Genomic DNA, 17,035 nt, shown 5'->3' with positions numbered 1-17,035 from the left:
GCTGGAAAATACGGAGGCAGGATGTCGTCCATGTCAGAGAAGGAGAAGAACAAGCTGATCCAGGAGAAATGCCAGTCCATCCTGTCAGATCTACTCAAGGACGAGGATAACAAGTATTGTGTGGACTGCGACGCCAAAAGTAGGTTAATGTGCTGCTGTGGAGTGGATGAGTGGAGTGGAGTCAGCTGTGTTGGTGGGGGTGGGGAGGGATAGGGGAATGAGAGGGGGGGGACATACCATCCTAGACCCTCATACCACACAAACACCGCCATACACCTCACTGTTTATACATTTTATGTTTTTTACATTATTTTTCATACTTAAAATACGTATAGAGAATTGGGGAGTGTATGACTTAGCTACGTAGGGTAATGGTAGAGAACAATGTCACATCTTACCACCATAAGCCTTCACACTTGGTTAAAAGTTGTATATGTCTTTTTTAACAACTGAGCACTGTTGTGTACCATTTTTCACTATTTGGATTGTTAGAAAGAATGTGAAACTAACGTGATGGGCTGAGATTGGTTATTGGTGAAGAATAATGTATTACAATCCAACTCAGGCCTTACACACCACACAAGCACAGTAATAAATCTTTGTTATTACAGTTTAATGGCTACTGTGTATCATTTTTGAGTATGTATATCAGTAGAGAAGTATATAGGGATGGGAAGCACGTTTTATATATGTAGGAATTTTAAGGTAGGGGTAAAGGACAGTATTTCATTATCATACAGTCCTACACCTTCCTGCCATGTCACAGTCATACACTTTTTTATATATTGTTTTACTTTTTTTTTATCATTGAATACAGTACTTGGTCTCTGTTTATTTTAACTAGACATAGAATTGGTATATCTGTATCTGTAATTTGCATACAGTAATAAGCTCTAAGATGAAGAGCAGAGTATGGTGATAGTATCTTATTTGTTATTGATGCAAACTATATCATTATTAAAATGAAATAGGCAACAAGAACATTAAGATGTGGCCAGTATGTGGAATAAATTACTAAAGAAGTGGGGTTAAGAGGGTTCCTGTGCCATCTAGAGTACCAATTTGAGTCTCATTTTAATACTCTAGCGCCAAACACAATACAAATAGTCGTATACCACCCATTTTTTAATCCCTTGCATCATGTGAATCATTTTTTGTATTTGGTGTACTACCTAGGTGCTAGAGAGGTATGCCTTTATGTAGTGGCACTGATAGAGATGGGTGGCTTCACTGCCAAGAGATGGCTGGTTCCTCTGCCTGGTTATGCAGATGCCCTCCACTTCCCTCCCCATTCCCCCAAAGGAAAGATAGTGGACTGTGTATGTGTGTGTGTGTGTGTGTGTGTGTGTGTGTAATATCTATCTATCTATCTATCTATTGCCAGACGCCTCAATCCCGTTTGGGGTGGCCACAAACAAATCGCCTCCAAGTCGCCCTGTCCCCCACCATTTCACTCCCCTGCTCCCAACTCACACCCCCCTCTCTCATATACCTCTCCACCCCATCTCTCCATCTCATCCTTGGCCTCCCCCTCCCTCTTTCCCCCTCCACCTCACTCACATACACTCTCTTCGTCAGTCTTTCACCCTCCATCCTCTCCACATGGCCAAACCACCTCAGTGTGTTCCTCATAACGCTTCCACAAGTAAATAATATAGTTTACTAATCATAATACAGTGTACATTACCAGTAGTTTTTGGTGTACCAGAATAGTGAAGTGGTGAATAAGAGTTTTTTCCTATGCTCTGACTATGTGGAATTCCCCATGATTCAGTAAGATCACCTGGCTCCATGTTTTTGTTGTTTTACCTGGATTTTTGGGGAAAAGAAGTATGGAAAGGTAGATAGAAGGCAGTGTTGGTACAGGCAGACTATATGTGGTATGGAAAGAAGAGAGGAGAAAAGTGTATTGGTGACAGAAGGAAGAGGGAGACTAGTGTTTGAGAGAGAGTGGAGCAGTGTGTTGATGGAGAAGGAAGAGGAATGTTTGAAAGAGTGAGAGAGGTGTGGAAAGAGAGAATGGATCAGTATATTGATAGAAGGAAGAGGAAGAGGAGAGTTCAAGAGACTGAGAGTGACGGAAGAGAGTGGAGCTGTATATTGATAAAAGAGAAGGAGGAGGAAAAGTGGTGTTTGAGAGAGAGAGGAACAGTATATTGATAAAAGAGAAGGAAGAGGAAGAGGAGAGTCTGAGAGATTGGGAGTGATGGAAGAGCGTGGAGCAGTATATTGATAAAAGAGATGGAAGAAGAAGAGTAATGTGTAAGAGAGAGAGTGGAGCAGTATGTTGATGAAAGAGTAGGAGGAGGAGGAGGAGTGTTTAAGAGAGGTGTGGAAGGAGAGAGTGTAGCAGTATATTGATAAATGAGAAGGAAGAGGAGGAGAAGTGTTTGAGAGAGATTGGTGCAGTGTGTTGGTGAAAGAGTAGGAAGTGGAAGAGAAGTGTTTGAAAGAGTGAGAGAGGTATGTGAGTATAAGGCAGCCTGGAGGTATGTCTGTCACAGCCATCTCTTGTTTGGGGGTTCCAGGGAGGGAGCAAGGCATTTGAGATGATGATGATGATGATGATGATGATACTGACTTATACCACCCCCTCTAGGTTAAGGCCTACTGGATATGGCTATCAATAGTTTTTTATCCATAAAGATGATTTGCTGGTTCTCCCAGATTTACAGAGTTGTATGGATGAAGTTGTGATATTTTGTGTCAGGAGAGAAGCAGAGCTGTAATGTGAGAGGCTGAGGTGGGTGTGTGTGTATGTGTGTGTGTGTGTGTGTGTGTGTGTGTGTTTGTGTGTGAGAGAGAGAGAGAGAGAACATTTTAGTGTGTGTGTGTGTGTGTGTGAGAGAGAGAGAGAGAGAGAGAACATTTTAGTGTGTGTTTGTGTGTGTGTGTGTGTGTGTGTGTGAGAGAGAGAGAGAGTGAGTGAGTGAGTAAGTGCACACAACACTTTTATCTTTAGTTCCCAGTGTCATATTTCAAACCACTGGAGCACACTTTTTTTTTTCTTACATTTATTTTTATGTCTGCCACTAGGTAGTTTCAGCTTAAGATGCCCCTCGTATATGAGGTTTTAAGAAACTTTGTAATCATCATGAACACAACGTGAGAGAAAATAGCAGACCTGAGAAGAAAAGAAATGAAAGAAAGAAGGAAGGAAGGAAGGTTAGAAAAGAAAAGAAACAAAGGGAAGGGAAGAGATGGATAATGTAGGGCAGGAAACATGGTTGGGTTGGTTATATGGTTACCACCCAACATTGTAAATGGTTTCCTGGTTTACAGGAAACCATTAGGCATGTCACTCAATGTAAAGCCACTTGAAAAGAAAGGAAAAGTAATAAAAAGTGGCAGGAATGGTTGGAGAAGTAAGAAGAGAGGATGGCAGACACAGGAAAAGAATGATAAAGGTGAAGGAAGAAGTAGGAAGCACTACTGTACATCAAGTGAGTGGATGATAGTCACTACCACCTACCACCATTAAAAAAGAAAAAAAACAGAGAGTAGTTGGTCTCTCTGTCTCCATTTACTCCACATGGCCAGTACGATGATAATTTTCTTCACAGGTCCTCGCTGGGCATCATGGAACCTTGGCATCTTCCTGTGTATTCGTTGTGCCGGCATTCATCGCAACTTGGGTGTCCACATCTCGCGTGTCAAGAGTGTTAACCTTGACACTTGGACACCACAGCAAGTTGCAGTAAGTGGAAGGATGGAGAATTTTATGCAGAACACCCTCGTTATGCAGTTGCTTAGCATATGACCATTGAGAATTTTATTTTGCAAACTCATGATTTGACATACCCGATTTCTCGTTATGAAACTGCTCAGCATGTCATGGATGAGATTTTTTTTTTTTTTTTTTTTTTTTTTTTTTTTTTTTGATCGTTGTGATGCCTGAATTCTCACAGTACGATCTTTTTTCCTCCTGCATGTGCTCACTACATCACCTAATTCATTATGCAGTCATGGTTATACTGTCAGTTTTCAAAAATGCATCCCATCCCTAAAACATGGGCGTGCTGTGTATGTCTGCTTACATGTGCATATAGCCCCTTTAATCCAGTGATGTGATTTATTGATTTATTTTTGCTTCCCCCTGATGGTTGTACTTAAGCCAGGAATAACTATTGGTGAAAGCATGTATAAAACTGTACTGTATCTCTTGAGTTTGAAAAGCCTGTTGTATGCTGAATAAAATTGTGTGAAAGTGGGTAGAGTGAAAATGAAAAACTATCTATCTGTAGCTGGGTGCCTTAATCCTGTAAGGGCTAGCCACAAACAAATTGCTTCCTTGTCTCCCTGTCCCCAGCCATTACACAGCCTCTCCCCAACTCACCCCCCCCCTCTCATACCTCTCCACTCCATCCCTCCATCTTATCCTCGTTCTCCTCCACCTAACATACATACATTCTCCTCATTAGTCTCTCACTCACCATCCTCTCCACATGGCCAGATGAAAAGCACACATTGCAAAAGAACAAAAATCTGGGCCAAGTTGAGGTGAAAGGAATATAGCAGCAACATTGACAAGGACATTATTGGGAAATGGAGGGCAAAATTTAAGTGAAAAAAGATAAGCTGTAGCCGTATTTAAATACTGACGTCGCCACAGTGAATGAGTTAAAGGAGATAGCTTGCATCAACCTCACTGTGGAGTTCTCCCTTAACACCTTCCTTCCAGTGACTTATTTAACTAATGCTGTCTCCAGATTATATTCTCCCAGAAGTACTTTCATCCACTTCACTATGGGAGTTCTATCTTAACACCTTCAGTCCATTGTCTTATTTTCTGTTTAACTATTGCTGTCTGCTCCTCCAGATAATTGTATTCTCCCCCAAACCCCTAAATTCAGTGACATATATTCAAGGTATATTCATGCTCCCTGTAGACTGTGGTACCGGTATTTAATTTCTTTTTGGATTTTTTTGTTTTTTAGCACTACTTCACTTTAGCTTTCCCTATCCCCGTCAGTCTGTTGTTTTTTTTTACCTTACTGTCACTGCTGTCAAACAGTTTTGTGCAATATTATAGAGTTTTTAAACTGGTGGTTTTAGATGTAGTGTATAGAGTACAGTATACCTTATACAGTACTGTACTGTATTTTGTTATGGATATTGTATGTCCATCTTAGAGCTAGAAAATAGAGTCATGATAATGTTCATGTATACCTGAGCTTGTGTTGAAATACATGGCCATATTAGAGCTGGCAAATAGGATGGTGGTGATGGTGATGATGATATATCAGGTACAAGACTGGGGGTTTATATAAACCTCCATTTTAGAGCTGGGAAATAAGGTGATGATTATGATGACGACAATTACGGTGATAATGATACATGCCCCTACATAAACCATTTGTTTGTTCAGTGCATCCAGCAGATGGGCAACAGCCGAGCGCGTGCCGTCTATGAAGCCAACATTCCCGATAGCTTCCGTCGACCTCAGATGGACTCGGCCTTGGAGCAGTTTGTGAAGGCAAAGTACGAAGCCAAGAAATATATCGCAAGGGAATGGGTACAGCCTCCCATGCCAAACCCTACCTGGGACCTGGAGCTGGAAAAACAGCTGAGGAAGAAGAAGAGAGAGAAGGTGAGAGAGAGAAAAGAGAAGGGGGGGTGGGAGGTATGGAGAGGAGATAGGGTAAAGAGAATGGTTTATGGAGAAGAAGAGGGTGGGGAGAGGGAGGAAGGAAAAGAAGGATGGAGGGATATGTGTAAAGAGGAGAGAGGGTGAAGAGAATGATTTAAAAATGAAGAGAGAAGAAGGTTAGAGAGAGAAAGAGAGAAGGGGAGGAAGGAAAGGAAGGAGAAAGAAAGAGAGGTGAAGAGGGGAGAGAGTAAAGAGAGGTAGAAATGCTTTTATGATGGTGATGATGATGATATTTATTGGCAGCTGTTGAGTGGTATGGTAAATTTGGGATGAGATAGGAGGTCTCGATGATGATGATGATGATGATGATGATTGATGGTGACAGTGATGATGATGATGATTGATGGTGACAGTGATGATGATGATGATGATTGATGGTGACAGTGATGATGATGATGATGATGATGATTTTTCGTCAGCCGTCGAGTGGAACGGTGGAGTTGCCAGCGCCGGTCAGTTCACGATCAGGTCGCGGTTCTAGTGCGTCCCCCAAACCCCTCCCCAAGGCACCAGGTAGCAAGGGCACCTCACCGTCGCCAGCTACAAAATCATCTTCCGCCACACCCACCACCACCACAGTCGCCACCTCCGCCACACAAGACTTGTTGGGTCTCGGTAAGTCCCTGACGATGATGATGATGATGATGATGATGATTTTGGTGATGGTGATGACATTGTGGTTATGTCAATGCCCATTTCAGATGCCGTATCAACAATCGGCGGTGCGGGTGACCCAAGCGATCCATTTGGTGAATTTCTGGCGGCTCCTGGCAGTCAAAACACCACCACAACCACTCAACCAGCCACCAGCCAACCCTCCGACACAACCAAGACCGAGGAGGAGAACTTTTTCAACCAGAAGCTACCAGAGAGCAGTGTCAACCAGAATAAACTGACCAAAGACTCCATCCTGGCACTATACGGGCAGGCCCCCACACAGCCACAGCCACAGGCCATGTTTGGGGTGCCTGGTGGGGTTTATATGCCCCCTGGAGCCCCCACCCCACCACACTCCATGCCCCAATCTATGCCACAGACTATGCCCCAATCTATGCCACAGACTATGCCCCAATCTATGCCACAGACTATGCCCCAATCTATGCCACAGACTATGCCCCAATCTATGCCACAGACTATGCCCCAATCTATGCCACAGTCCATGCCCCAATCTATGGCACAGACCATGCCCCAATCTATGCCGCAGACTATGACGCAGCCTATGACACAAGGCCTACAGAATGGCATTATGACGCATCCAGGGCAGAATATGATGTTCATGGCACAGGTTAGTGTTCAGGAATAGGTGTACTGTCATGGTAAGAATGGAAGTCACTGGCCAGCATATGAAAGTCTGTCAGTGCTTATTAAATGGGATGTTATTAACTGTGTCAATGGATGTTTATACCCGTGAAGTGAAGACAGGATTCCCGGGGGTTGAATGTTGAGTGAATGAGGGTGTGACATATTCGGTTGGGTGGACTTTGCTTAGCTTATCCTGCCAGTTTTTGTTTTCTGGCTGTTTGGACCCCTACTTCACCTCATCCTAAGGTGGGTAAAGAAGTATGGATGATGATGATGGTGGGAATTAATAGTATGTGTGTGTTTTAGGGCAATATGGTTGGTTCAGTGAATAAAACTTACCCTTATATGATAGTTATAAGGTGAGAAAAGAGGTTAAGTGAAGGTGGTGTTAAAGTGAAGTATGAAAGAGAGCTGTGGGAATGTTAAAAGCTGCTGCTGCTGCTTTTTATGTTACTAGCTGATGACAATGTTTTTAGGTACTGAATTAATATTGGATTCAGTAGGGTTGAATGTTGAGTGTATGAGAGTGTGGCCTGTTTCAGTGGCAAGACTTGGTTTCTTCTGTTGGAATTTTTCTTTCCCTCTGGACCCTATCTCACCCCATCCGTTGGTAAGAAAAGAGGTGTGGATGGTGATGGTGTTGATGTTTGTGATGGTGATGATAATAATGATGGTAATGATGATGATGATGGTGTGTTTCAGGGCAGTATTGGTGGAGCTCCAGGTGTACCCAACCCATTCTTCCCCAATGGACTACCTCAGGCACCACCCACGTCCATACAGCTCTCTGCGGCAAACCCATTTGCTCAGGTATTACTTTACCCTCATATTAGAGTGTATTAATGTTGTGATGAGGAGGGGTAGATTGAGATGGTTTGGGCATGTGGAGAGGATGGAGGATGACAGTTGGGTGCGGAAGGTGAAAAGTGTGAACGTCGGGGGTAGGGTCACGAGAGGCAGACTGAAAAAGACCTGAGACAAGGTCACAGAGTGTGACTTCCAGGGATAAGGGACTGAGCAGGGAGACTGTGAGAGATCAAGTAGTGTGGAGAGCTGCCATTAGGTGACCAAGGCCGACTCATCCATGTTGGAGCCTTTATAAGTGATACGAACGGTACAGTAATCTCAGGTGTGTAAAGGAATGATGTGTTGACCATGACTTGTGTATCCCAGTCCAGGTGTATGTGTAATGATTGTTTTCATTTCAGATGCAGACACAGATGGCCAACCTGAATATTGGCAGTCAGGCGAGACCAGTTGGGCCTGGCCAGGGGTTTCTGGGTGGCCCGACGCCTATGGTTGGGGGTGTGGGCATGCCAGGTATGGCCGCAGGGGGTGTCATGGGTGACGGCATGACAGGTGGTGGAGGATTTGCTGCCACTGCAGGTAACACCACACTGGCCACCAAACTCTGGCAATAACCTGGGTGGGTCGTAGGAGTTTACCTCTCTTTGTTTTCCCTTGCCCTCACATCCCCTGCCTCCGTCTAGCCTTCCTTATCTCACTGCCTCCCTTCTCTCTTCACCATGCCTCTTATTCTCCCCCTCCCATTCCTCCCTTTCAGTCTTCCTGCTACTCTCTGACTCTTCTTGCTTCTCTCTTTCTCTCCTGTTGCCTTTTACTTACTCCTCCTGCCTCAATCTCATTCCTCCAAGGCCCCCTTTCACCCTTCATATCTCCTTCTCCAGCACCTCCAGGCCTTCCTCACCCCCAACCTATCCCTGCACTTCTTGCCTTTGTTTACTGCTAATACAATAACTTGGATGGGTGTTAGCAGTTTACATCTCTCACTCCTGCTGTGCCCAGTCATGCTTTGCATTAGTTAGGTGTCCTTGCTTCACTCTCTCCCATCTTGCCTCGCTCACTCTTAACTCATTTTCCCTTCTCTCACTCTAGCCCTTCCTTATCCCCTACCTATCTTCTCTCTCCCTCTCATTCCCCTTGTGCTGATTATTAAGTAACTTAAATTAGTTAAACAAGTAAAAGCTGTTTGTGCTTGTTGATGAAGAAGTTATACACTTTTTGCTCTAACTTGGCCAAAAATTGGCATCTCTACATCTTCAGTGTTGAGTTGTAACACCAGATTAACACCAGACTGTGATGCTAGTCATGAAGAAGTGCTATGGAAAGGATGTAGAGCCACAGGACTGTATTGTTGTTTTCTGCCACTGAACAGCATGAAACAAGCTGCAAAAGGATGAAAATCAGGGCCAAGTTAAGGGGGAAAAGAGTAGCTACCTGACTGAACTGAACCAATACTGTACAGCCATAGGGAGTGTGGAGAATACACCAGAATATACACCAGATTGGAGGGGTGTAGCTTTAGGGTTACAAGCCGTGTTCTCAAACCATCGATATTTATCGCTAAAGCATTCCAGAGTGTTTGGGCCCTGTGCCTTTTGTTCGTGTGTGTGATTGATTGAATGTGGATGGTTACTGTAAAGAGAGGAGTTCAGCGCAGTATTTTTCCCGTAAAGAGTGGCTGGATGTTTAGGCAAAGAGAGAGACGTTAAAGAGAGAGAAGTTGGCCAAAGAGAGCAAAGTTCAATCCAGTTTTTTTGCCATAAAGAGTGACTATGGATGGTGTATCTCATTTCTGTCAAGTTTTTTCTAGCCCTCTGGACCCTACCTCACCTCATCTTAAAATGGGAAAGATGTGGATGATGATGATGGTGGTGGTGGTGGTGGTGGTGGTGGTGGTGATGATGATGGTGATGATGATGATGGTGATGACAGTGATGATGAACCTGAGTATTTTATTTAGGCTACATTTGGATCCTGTCTGTCTATTTATGTCCATCTGTCTATTGGATCTATCTGTCTGTGTCCATTCATCTGTTGTATCTATCTGTCTATGGCCTTGTCTGTCTATATCTATCTATCTGTTCATCTCACTGCTATATCTCTCCATCTATCTATCCATCAGTCCATCTGTCTATCTTCCTATCAATGTAAACCGTACACCATAATTCTGGAAGGGTTGGTATGGTTCTACTAACTCAGCCTAGGCTATTGTTATTATTATTATTATTATTATTATTATTATTATTACTATTATTATTATTATTATTATTATTAATATTATTATTATTATTATTATTACTTATTATTCCTCTTGATTTTTTATTGTTGTCATTGTTCTGAAATTGTTGTCATTTGTTTACCAGGTATAAATGAGTACATTATTATTATTATTATTATTATTATTATTATTATTATTATTGTGATTTAAATTGAATCCTTGTAGACAAACAGGTTCTCATAATTGACATGTATCAGAGAGAGAGAGGGAGAATGCGCATGTGAGTGCGTGTGCATGTCTGAATGAGTGTATGCAAACTCGAAGCATCCAAAGTATTTATATAAATTGATAAAAGATGTAATTTTTCTGAAGCTCATCTCAAATGTATATAGATTGTGTTCATATAGTGTTCATGAGTTATATGTATATTTTGAACTGAAAAAAGAATGTTATTTATTAGTTGAAAGTGTTATGCAGAACTAGTTGCCTCTGTTTTGACTTATTTTCATTATTATTCATTATTATTATTTTTAGATGGTAATACAGTATATGTGTTGAAATTTAGATCATCATTATCGTCATCATCATCCTAATTCACTCCTCCCCTTCTTTTTTTTAATCTTTGATGATGATGCTGGTGATGGTGAAAGTGGTGTTAATATTAATGTTGTTGATGTTGAGAGTGGTGGTGGTGGTAGTGATGATGATGATGATGATGATGAAGATGTTTAAGTTGGTGGTGATGCTGATGATAATGATGGTGATGAAGATGATGAAGTTGCTGATGTTGATGATGATAAGGATGTTGATGATGATGATATAATTATTTTAAGGTCAAGAATGAAGGTAACTAGCATGACAAAGAAATAGTTTTACCTCTTCTGCCTGACGATACCACAGCTATTTATTACTTCTACAACCACTTAAGTTTACTCGGATGAAATGCAGTGTTTCTTGTGCAGTTAGGAGGCTTAACACCCTTTCCTTAGTGATTTATTTCCGATCCTGCTCTGTTAGTACATTCTAGTGTGCTGTTCGTGCAATCCATGTCGATATTAAAAAAATATAAGAAGTGGAAAAGAGGATATTAATGGATAGTTTGGAAGTTTGTTTAGGAAGATAAAAAGATCAGCCCCGATAAAGGATGTTAATAGGTAGTTAGGAAAATAAATCACTGAGGAAGAGGTGCTAGGGAGCCTCCTTATCAAGAATGTGGTCTGAGATGCTACCTGAGTAGTGAAGGGGTTAATGAAGGCTGTGTCAAACCTCTCCAGGCAGATTCTCCCTCTGAAGTTCATATGTTTAAACCTGATATTGTAAAGTGGGATGCAGACCACCAGATTTGACGTTGGAGAGAATTTTACCCAGACAAGATTGAGAAAGACTTGGGCCTTTCTTTTCTTAGATTGAGAGACTAACTAGGAGTGTATATGAGTGAGGTGGAGGGGGGAGACTGAAGGGGAGACCAAGGATGAGATGGAGGGATGGAGTGAAAAGGTACAAGAGAGAGGGGGGATGTAAGTCGGGGGCAGGACAGTTCAAGGGCATGGGACGGCAACTTGGAGGCAGTTTGTTTGTGGCCACCCATAACAGGATTAAGACGTCTGGCTGTAGATAGATAGATGGATAGATAGATAGATGGAATGTTTCACCCACTTTAGAGCTTCTTTGGACACTAATAAAATCAAAGCACTTAACTCTAAATGATGCTTTGAATGAGAAAGACTTGGGATGAGGTTCTCTGTGTGTAGACCTTCAGGATAGGGTTTTGAGAAGGCAAATGTGCTTGAGATTGTGTCATATAAAGAGTTACCATTAAGTGAAAAAACGTACACATCCCAGCCTGTTTGTGGTCTTTAAACATAGCATAAAATAATGTAGTTAGACCGATTAGACAGATGAACTAAATTAACTGTAATCAGAAAAATACAGCATCCTTGGTGGAGGCAGTGATGACCCTAGGGTGAAGACATTAAGTGCCAGAGATCACCTGGAATTGATTTAACTTTTTTGAGAGAGAGGGAGAACACTTGCACATTTGTTAAAACAGTCTCTCTCATGTTTTCTCTAGGTATAGAAGCAGACCTTTTTAAATCATTATTATTATTATTATTATTATTTATGCTTCCCAATTCTGTAATGTTCCTCTGTTATTCTCTAAATACTGATATATATTTTTTTCTATTGAGAGAAAGGTTGTCCGTTTCTCTGATACATAATGCCCTCTTAATCTCTACAGGCAGAGAAGTGGCATTTATTATTATTATTATTATTATTATTATGTATAGCCTCTGTCTCATCCTCTCTTTGGGCAAAACAAGTAGCATTTACCACATTGTTTAAGTAATCAGACTGCATAAGATCCCTTGGCTATTAGTAACGTCTCTCATATTATCCGTCTTTAATTTTCTCACCAAACTACAGCACCCGTTATGTATTACAGAGTACAGTACAGATGTTACAGAGAGTACAAGGTGACCCCAAGTTACAGTAATGCTAGTCAAATGAAAAAGTCAGCCGTGGAAGATTTGCGAAAGACATCTCCGTAGAATATAAGCATTTGGCGTTGTTCATCTCTGAGCATCCCTAAAGGCATTGGTGTAGCTACAAGTGTATGAGTATTATTATTATTATTATTATTATTATTATTATTACCATCTCGAGAGGCTTTGGTGTAGATACAGATGAGGATGTATGTCATGTTATTATTATTATTATTATTATTTTTTATTTTTTATTATTTTTTTATTTTCCTCCAGATTGCTAACATATCAGTGTTTCTGCATATAGAGATATTTGATACCAATGTAATAAAAATACTCAAGACTGTCTGTACGTTTGTTTATATCCAATGCATTCATATAGGGGAGCTCTTAACACCTGTTCCATAGTGATTTAGCCTGCACATTGCACCCCCATATCCTCTTCTATATTATAAATGGAACCTGATATTTGAAGTAGCTTTCAGGGAGCTCTTAACACCTTTTCCTTAACGATTTAGCCTGCACATAACACCACCACATTCTCCTGTGTATTGTTAATGGAACTTATGTCAGTATTGAAGTGATAGGAGACTGGAGAATTTTAGGTGCAACATGCAACATAAATCACAAAGAGACAGGTGCTAAGAACTGCCTCGTACCATATAGATACATGACCCATAATGAAATCCTGTAATTTTTTTGAGTAGGAGGAAAACATATTATTTTGTAGTGTTTTTAATTCCTTAGCTATGCCCTTTTTGCTCTAACTTGGCCTAAAATTGCCATCTCTCTATCTTGAATACTGAGTTGTAATGGGGTTAACACTAAAATGTGATGCTAGTCATGAAGAAGTGCTATGGAAACCCTTTACAGCCACAGTATTGTCTTTTTCTGCCACTGAGCAATGTGAAACAAGCTGCAAAAGGATAAATTTTCAGGCCAAGTTACAGTGAAAAGACTATAGTAGAGGTTATAATTGATGCTACATATTTTTCTTCATAATTCTGTGCTTAAAACATTCCAGTATAATAGTGATGGAATTTGGTTGTAGAATAGATATATCCTGTGTTTTCTTCACTCGTCATCTCTCTCTTTTTCTCTCCATCTTCTCTCCCTCTTTCCCTCTCCATTCATCCATCCTGCCATTCTCTTTTCTCTCCATCTTTCCCTCTTTTCTTATATCCATCCTGCCATCCTCCACCTTTCTTTCCTTACTTCTCTCCATCTTTCCCTCTCCTTCCATCCATTCTGTCATTTTTCTCTTTCATTTCCTCCCTTCTTTCCATCTTTCCCTCCATCCATCCTTTTTATCATCTTTCCTGCTTCCGTCATTCCTTCCTTCCTTTGGTTTCAGTTTATTTAATTCTTTCATGCAAATACTGCCGGTGACATGGGTGGTGTCTTACAGCTTAAATGATATGCACTGTTGTTGTGTAGGTGCTGGAGAAGGGTGCCTTCATGTGGTGGCACTGATATGACCGGGAGGTGAAGCTGCCTGGATATACAAACCTCCTCCAACTCCCTCCCCATCGCCACAAAAGGTGGGCTGCAGGAGAGGGGCAACTTCACACTGCAGTCTACTGGGTTCACATTCACATAAGCCTGTGGTTGCAAATACTACTACTCTTACTGCTACAACTACCGGCACTACTACTACTACTACTACAGCTGCTACTACTACTACTACTACAGCTACCAGTACTACTACTGCCACTGCTACTACTACTACAGGTACTACTGCTACTGTTACTACTAGTACTACTGCTACTACTACTACCAATACTCCTCCTATGGTAGCCAAGTCTCTGTTAGTGTGAAAGGGTAAATGAATAATTGACTAGAACTCTGCATTTGGAATGCCGAGCTTGTGTCGGGTTGATCCTTGTGTAGTGACTGAGGTTTACTGATCTTGTAATGCCACAAGGGGAAGTAGGCTGGTCATTACCGTACTGAACTTTGGTAGACTAGCCTCAAATCCCTTCACCTCATAGTGGGTAGAATGGGATGGGGTATTTCTGTATTCAGCAAGCAGTTTGAAAAGTAGAAATACAGCTTTTGTGGAAACTGTTGTAAGTACAGTATTAAACTTATTCACTTCTTACTCTAACTTGGCCCAAAATTGCTATCTCTTCTTTTTCACTGCTGAGTTGTGACAGTAACACTACAAAGGTGATGCTAGTCACAAAGAAGTGCATTGGAAAGGATGTAGAGCCATAGTATTGTCTTTTTCTGCCACTGAGCTGCATGAAATAAGCTGCAAAAGGACGAAACTGTAGGCCAGGTTAAGGTAAAAGGAGTATAATTGAAGTTTTTTGAGGTGTGATGAAAACTGATATTCTGAATTATGCCAAAGACTAGCATAATGATGTATTTAGATGGTAGGTAGGTTTCACTTGATGTTGTTCATTCTGACTGGTGGTGTAGTGGTTTGAACACCCCAGTTGCAGGAACAGTCTTTGTTGGTTTTGATACCCAAGGGGTGAATTTTGTTTTTTTTTGTTTTTTTTTTTAATATAAGTACTGCCATTAAGGGAGTAGGTTGATCATCTACCCCTGAACCCCTTAGTTTTTTGGCCATCAAGGGGAGTAGACTGGTCATCTACCCCTGAATCTGCGGGACTACAGTAGCCTGGTGTCCCCTTCATCTGAAAAGGGGTGATATGGACTTTTTTTTCTTTCTTTTTTTCTGTTTTCATGTTGAGGTTTCATAGCACATTTAGTCCCCATTATAATTTGCCTTGTTTCATGTTCATTTTTGGTGTTAGGTTCTTGTTATTTTGCAGAAAAATTGTCTTATTAAAATACTGTTGTGTACATGTTGAAAGTCCTTGAACAGGAGATGAACTAAAGCTACAACTTTCGTGAAATGAGGACGCAATACAAAACCCCAAATCTGTCTATCCATCTACCTGTCGCTATAGCCAGATGCCTTAATCCCATAAGGGGTGGCCACTAATAAGTCTCTTCCATGTAGCCTTGTCCCCTTCCATTTTGCTGCCATCCCCAACAACTAACACCCCTCCTCTCTCATACAGTATACCTCTCTATTGTATCCCTACATCTCATCTTTGGTCTTGTCCTCTCTCACCCCCCTCCATGATCCAAATGCCTGTAGTGGCTGTGTCTTTAGTTAACACACTGTTCAAGGACTTTAAACTGTGTGTGTACCTCTAAAACTGATTTGTTATTGTTGGTTTCTTTTCATCTGACAGAAATGATCACTACCACACCTCACGTATTTAGTTGTGGTTGCCTGAAATTTGATGAGTCTTAGTTATGAGGTAGGAAATGAGTCTCCTTGATTACTAGTCAAATCAACTCCAGTCTGACTACACTTGTATACCATGCTGAAAAGGGTTAAGGATTTTTGTGTGATGAGAACAAACTGACTCTATTTCCCCTCATGTAGAGTACTGGTTGTATGATCAAAATGGTGATACCAGTATTTTAGAGCACCTCCCTGGCATTTGATGAGGATTCTCTGTATATACGTCATATTTGTCAACCATACCACAAGTTTCAGGAAGCTGTATATGTATTTTGCTTGTGTATGAGTGTAGAGTGAGGTACTGTCTTGATCAAAAGTTTGCAGACACTTCTCTGTTGATTGTTGCAGTTGAAGATACTGTGTTAAAGTGAAATTTGCCAACACCTCTGGTTTTATGTGTTAACAGTATGAAGCTCACGACAAATGAGTACGTACAGTATAAGGAAAGATACTCTCTGTCCTTTGTAGAGGAATGAGAAATGGAGATACATTGTCATTTATGAAGGAAAGAATGGAAGGATACTCCATTGTTTATGAAGGAATGGGAAATGGAACGATACTCTGTCATTTATGAAAGAATGAGGACTGTGAGAGTCTGGAAGGTGTTGGCAGGGGATTGTTGGCAGACTTTTGCTCAAGGCATAACATCCACAAAAGTTGTTCTGGTTTGCCAAGTGCCTTTCCAACATTTGCTATAATTCATCTGGTCACATAATTATACACATTTTGATAAACTGAGGCTCTCATTCTCAGTTTAAATAATTGTTCAGGTGCTGTACATGTTTGCATATTGATACTTTAGTGTTGTAAAAAATATCTCATTGTGTGTAGGTTGTTTGGAAATACTGTAGTAGTTATCTGAGGTTTGGTGCCAACTGTAGTAAAGTGACCATGTATAATACGCAATGTTTATACTCATGGTCTAGGAGGCTTTCTGGCATTGTATTCCATGCCAGTCAACTCATCTGTTGATTCACACCATCTCTTAACAGTTTTCCCTAATTGGCTAAGGTAATTCTCTTCCTGTTGATGAAATGATATAGATTTGTACCTTCCAACAGTTGCTTTTTAATTGATTTTGTATTGATAAAATATATAGATTCATACCTTGTAACAGTTGCCTCTAATTGGTTTAGGTAAATATCTTTCTGTTGATAAAATGGTAATCAGTGTCACAGAGTATGTTTATATTTATCCATAAGTTTCTCTCTTATCTTCCTTGAGTCTAGGATGGTGACTGAGAAGGTGTGGTTTACAGATAGGCTGACTAGTGTGGAGTATAGGATGTGTTTTCTCATCAGCTTAGAATG

General features: G+C 41.0%; 1 protein-coding gene across 1 annotated transcript; it reads left to right on the top strand.

Moving 5' to 3' along the window:
• Nucleotides 1-21: 21 nt before the first annotated feature.
• On the top strand, nt 22-12,771 carry LOC145397448 (uncharacterized). The gene is made up of 8 exons (XM_080270509.1): nt 22-139; nt 3,564-3,697; nt 5,369-5,590; nt 6,070-6,265; nt 6,352-6,935; nt 7,655-7,762; nt 8,161-8,378; nt 12,418-12,771. The coding sequence occupies exons 1-7, from the start codon at nt 22-24 to the stop codon at nt 8,371-8,373; spliced, it is 1,575 nt and encodes a 524-aa protein (XP_080126635.1). The 3' UTR covers nt 8,374-8,378; nt 12,418-12,771.
• The last annotated feature ends 4,264 nt before the right edge of the window (nt 12,772-17,035 follow it).

This window comes from Coenobita brevimanus, chromosome 41, assembly GCF_032717465.1.
Source record: "Coenobita brevimanus isolate Jiangsu-jjx chromosome 41, ASM3271746v2, whole genome shotgun sequence".
Taxonomy (NCBI): Eukaryota; Metazoa; Arthropoda; class Malacostraca; order Decapoda; family Coenobitidae; genus Coenobita; species Coenobita brevimanus.
This window is presented reverse-complemented; position numbering and strand designations above follow the sequence as displayed.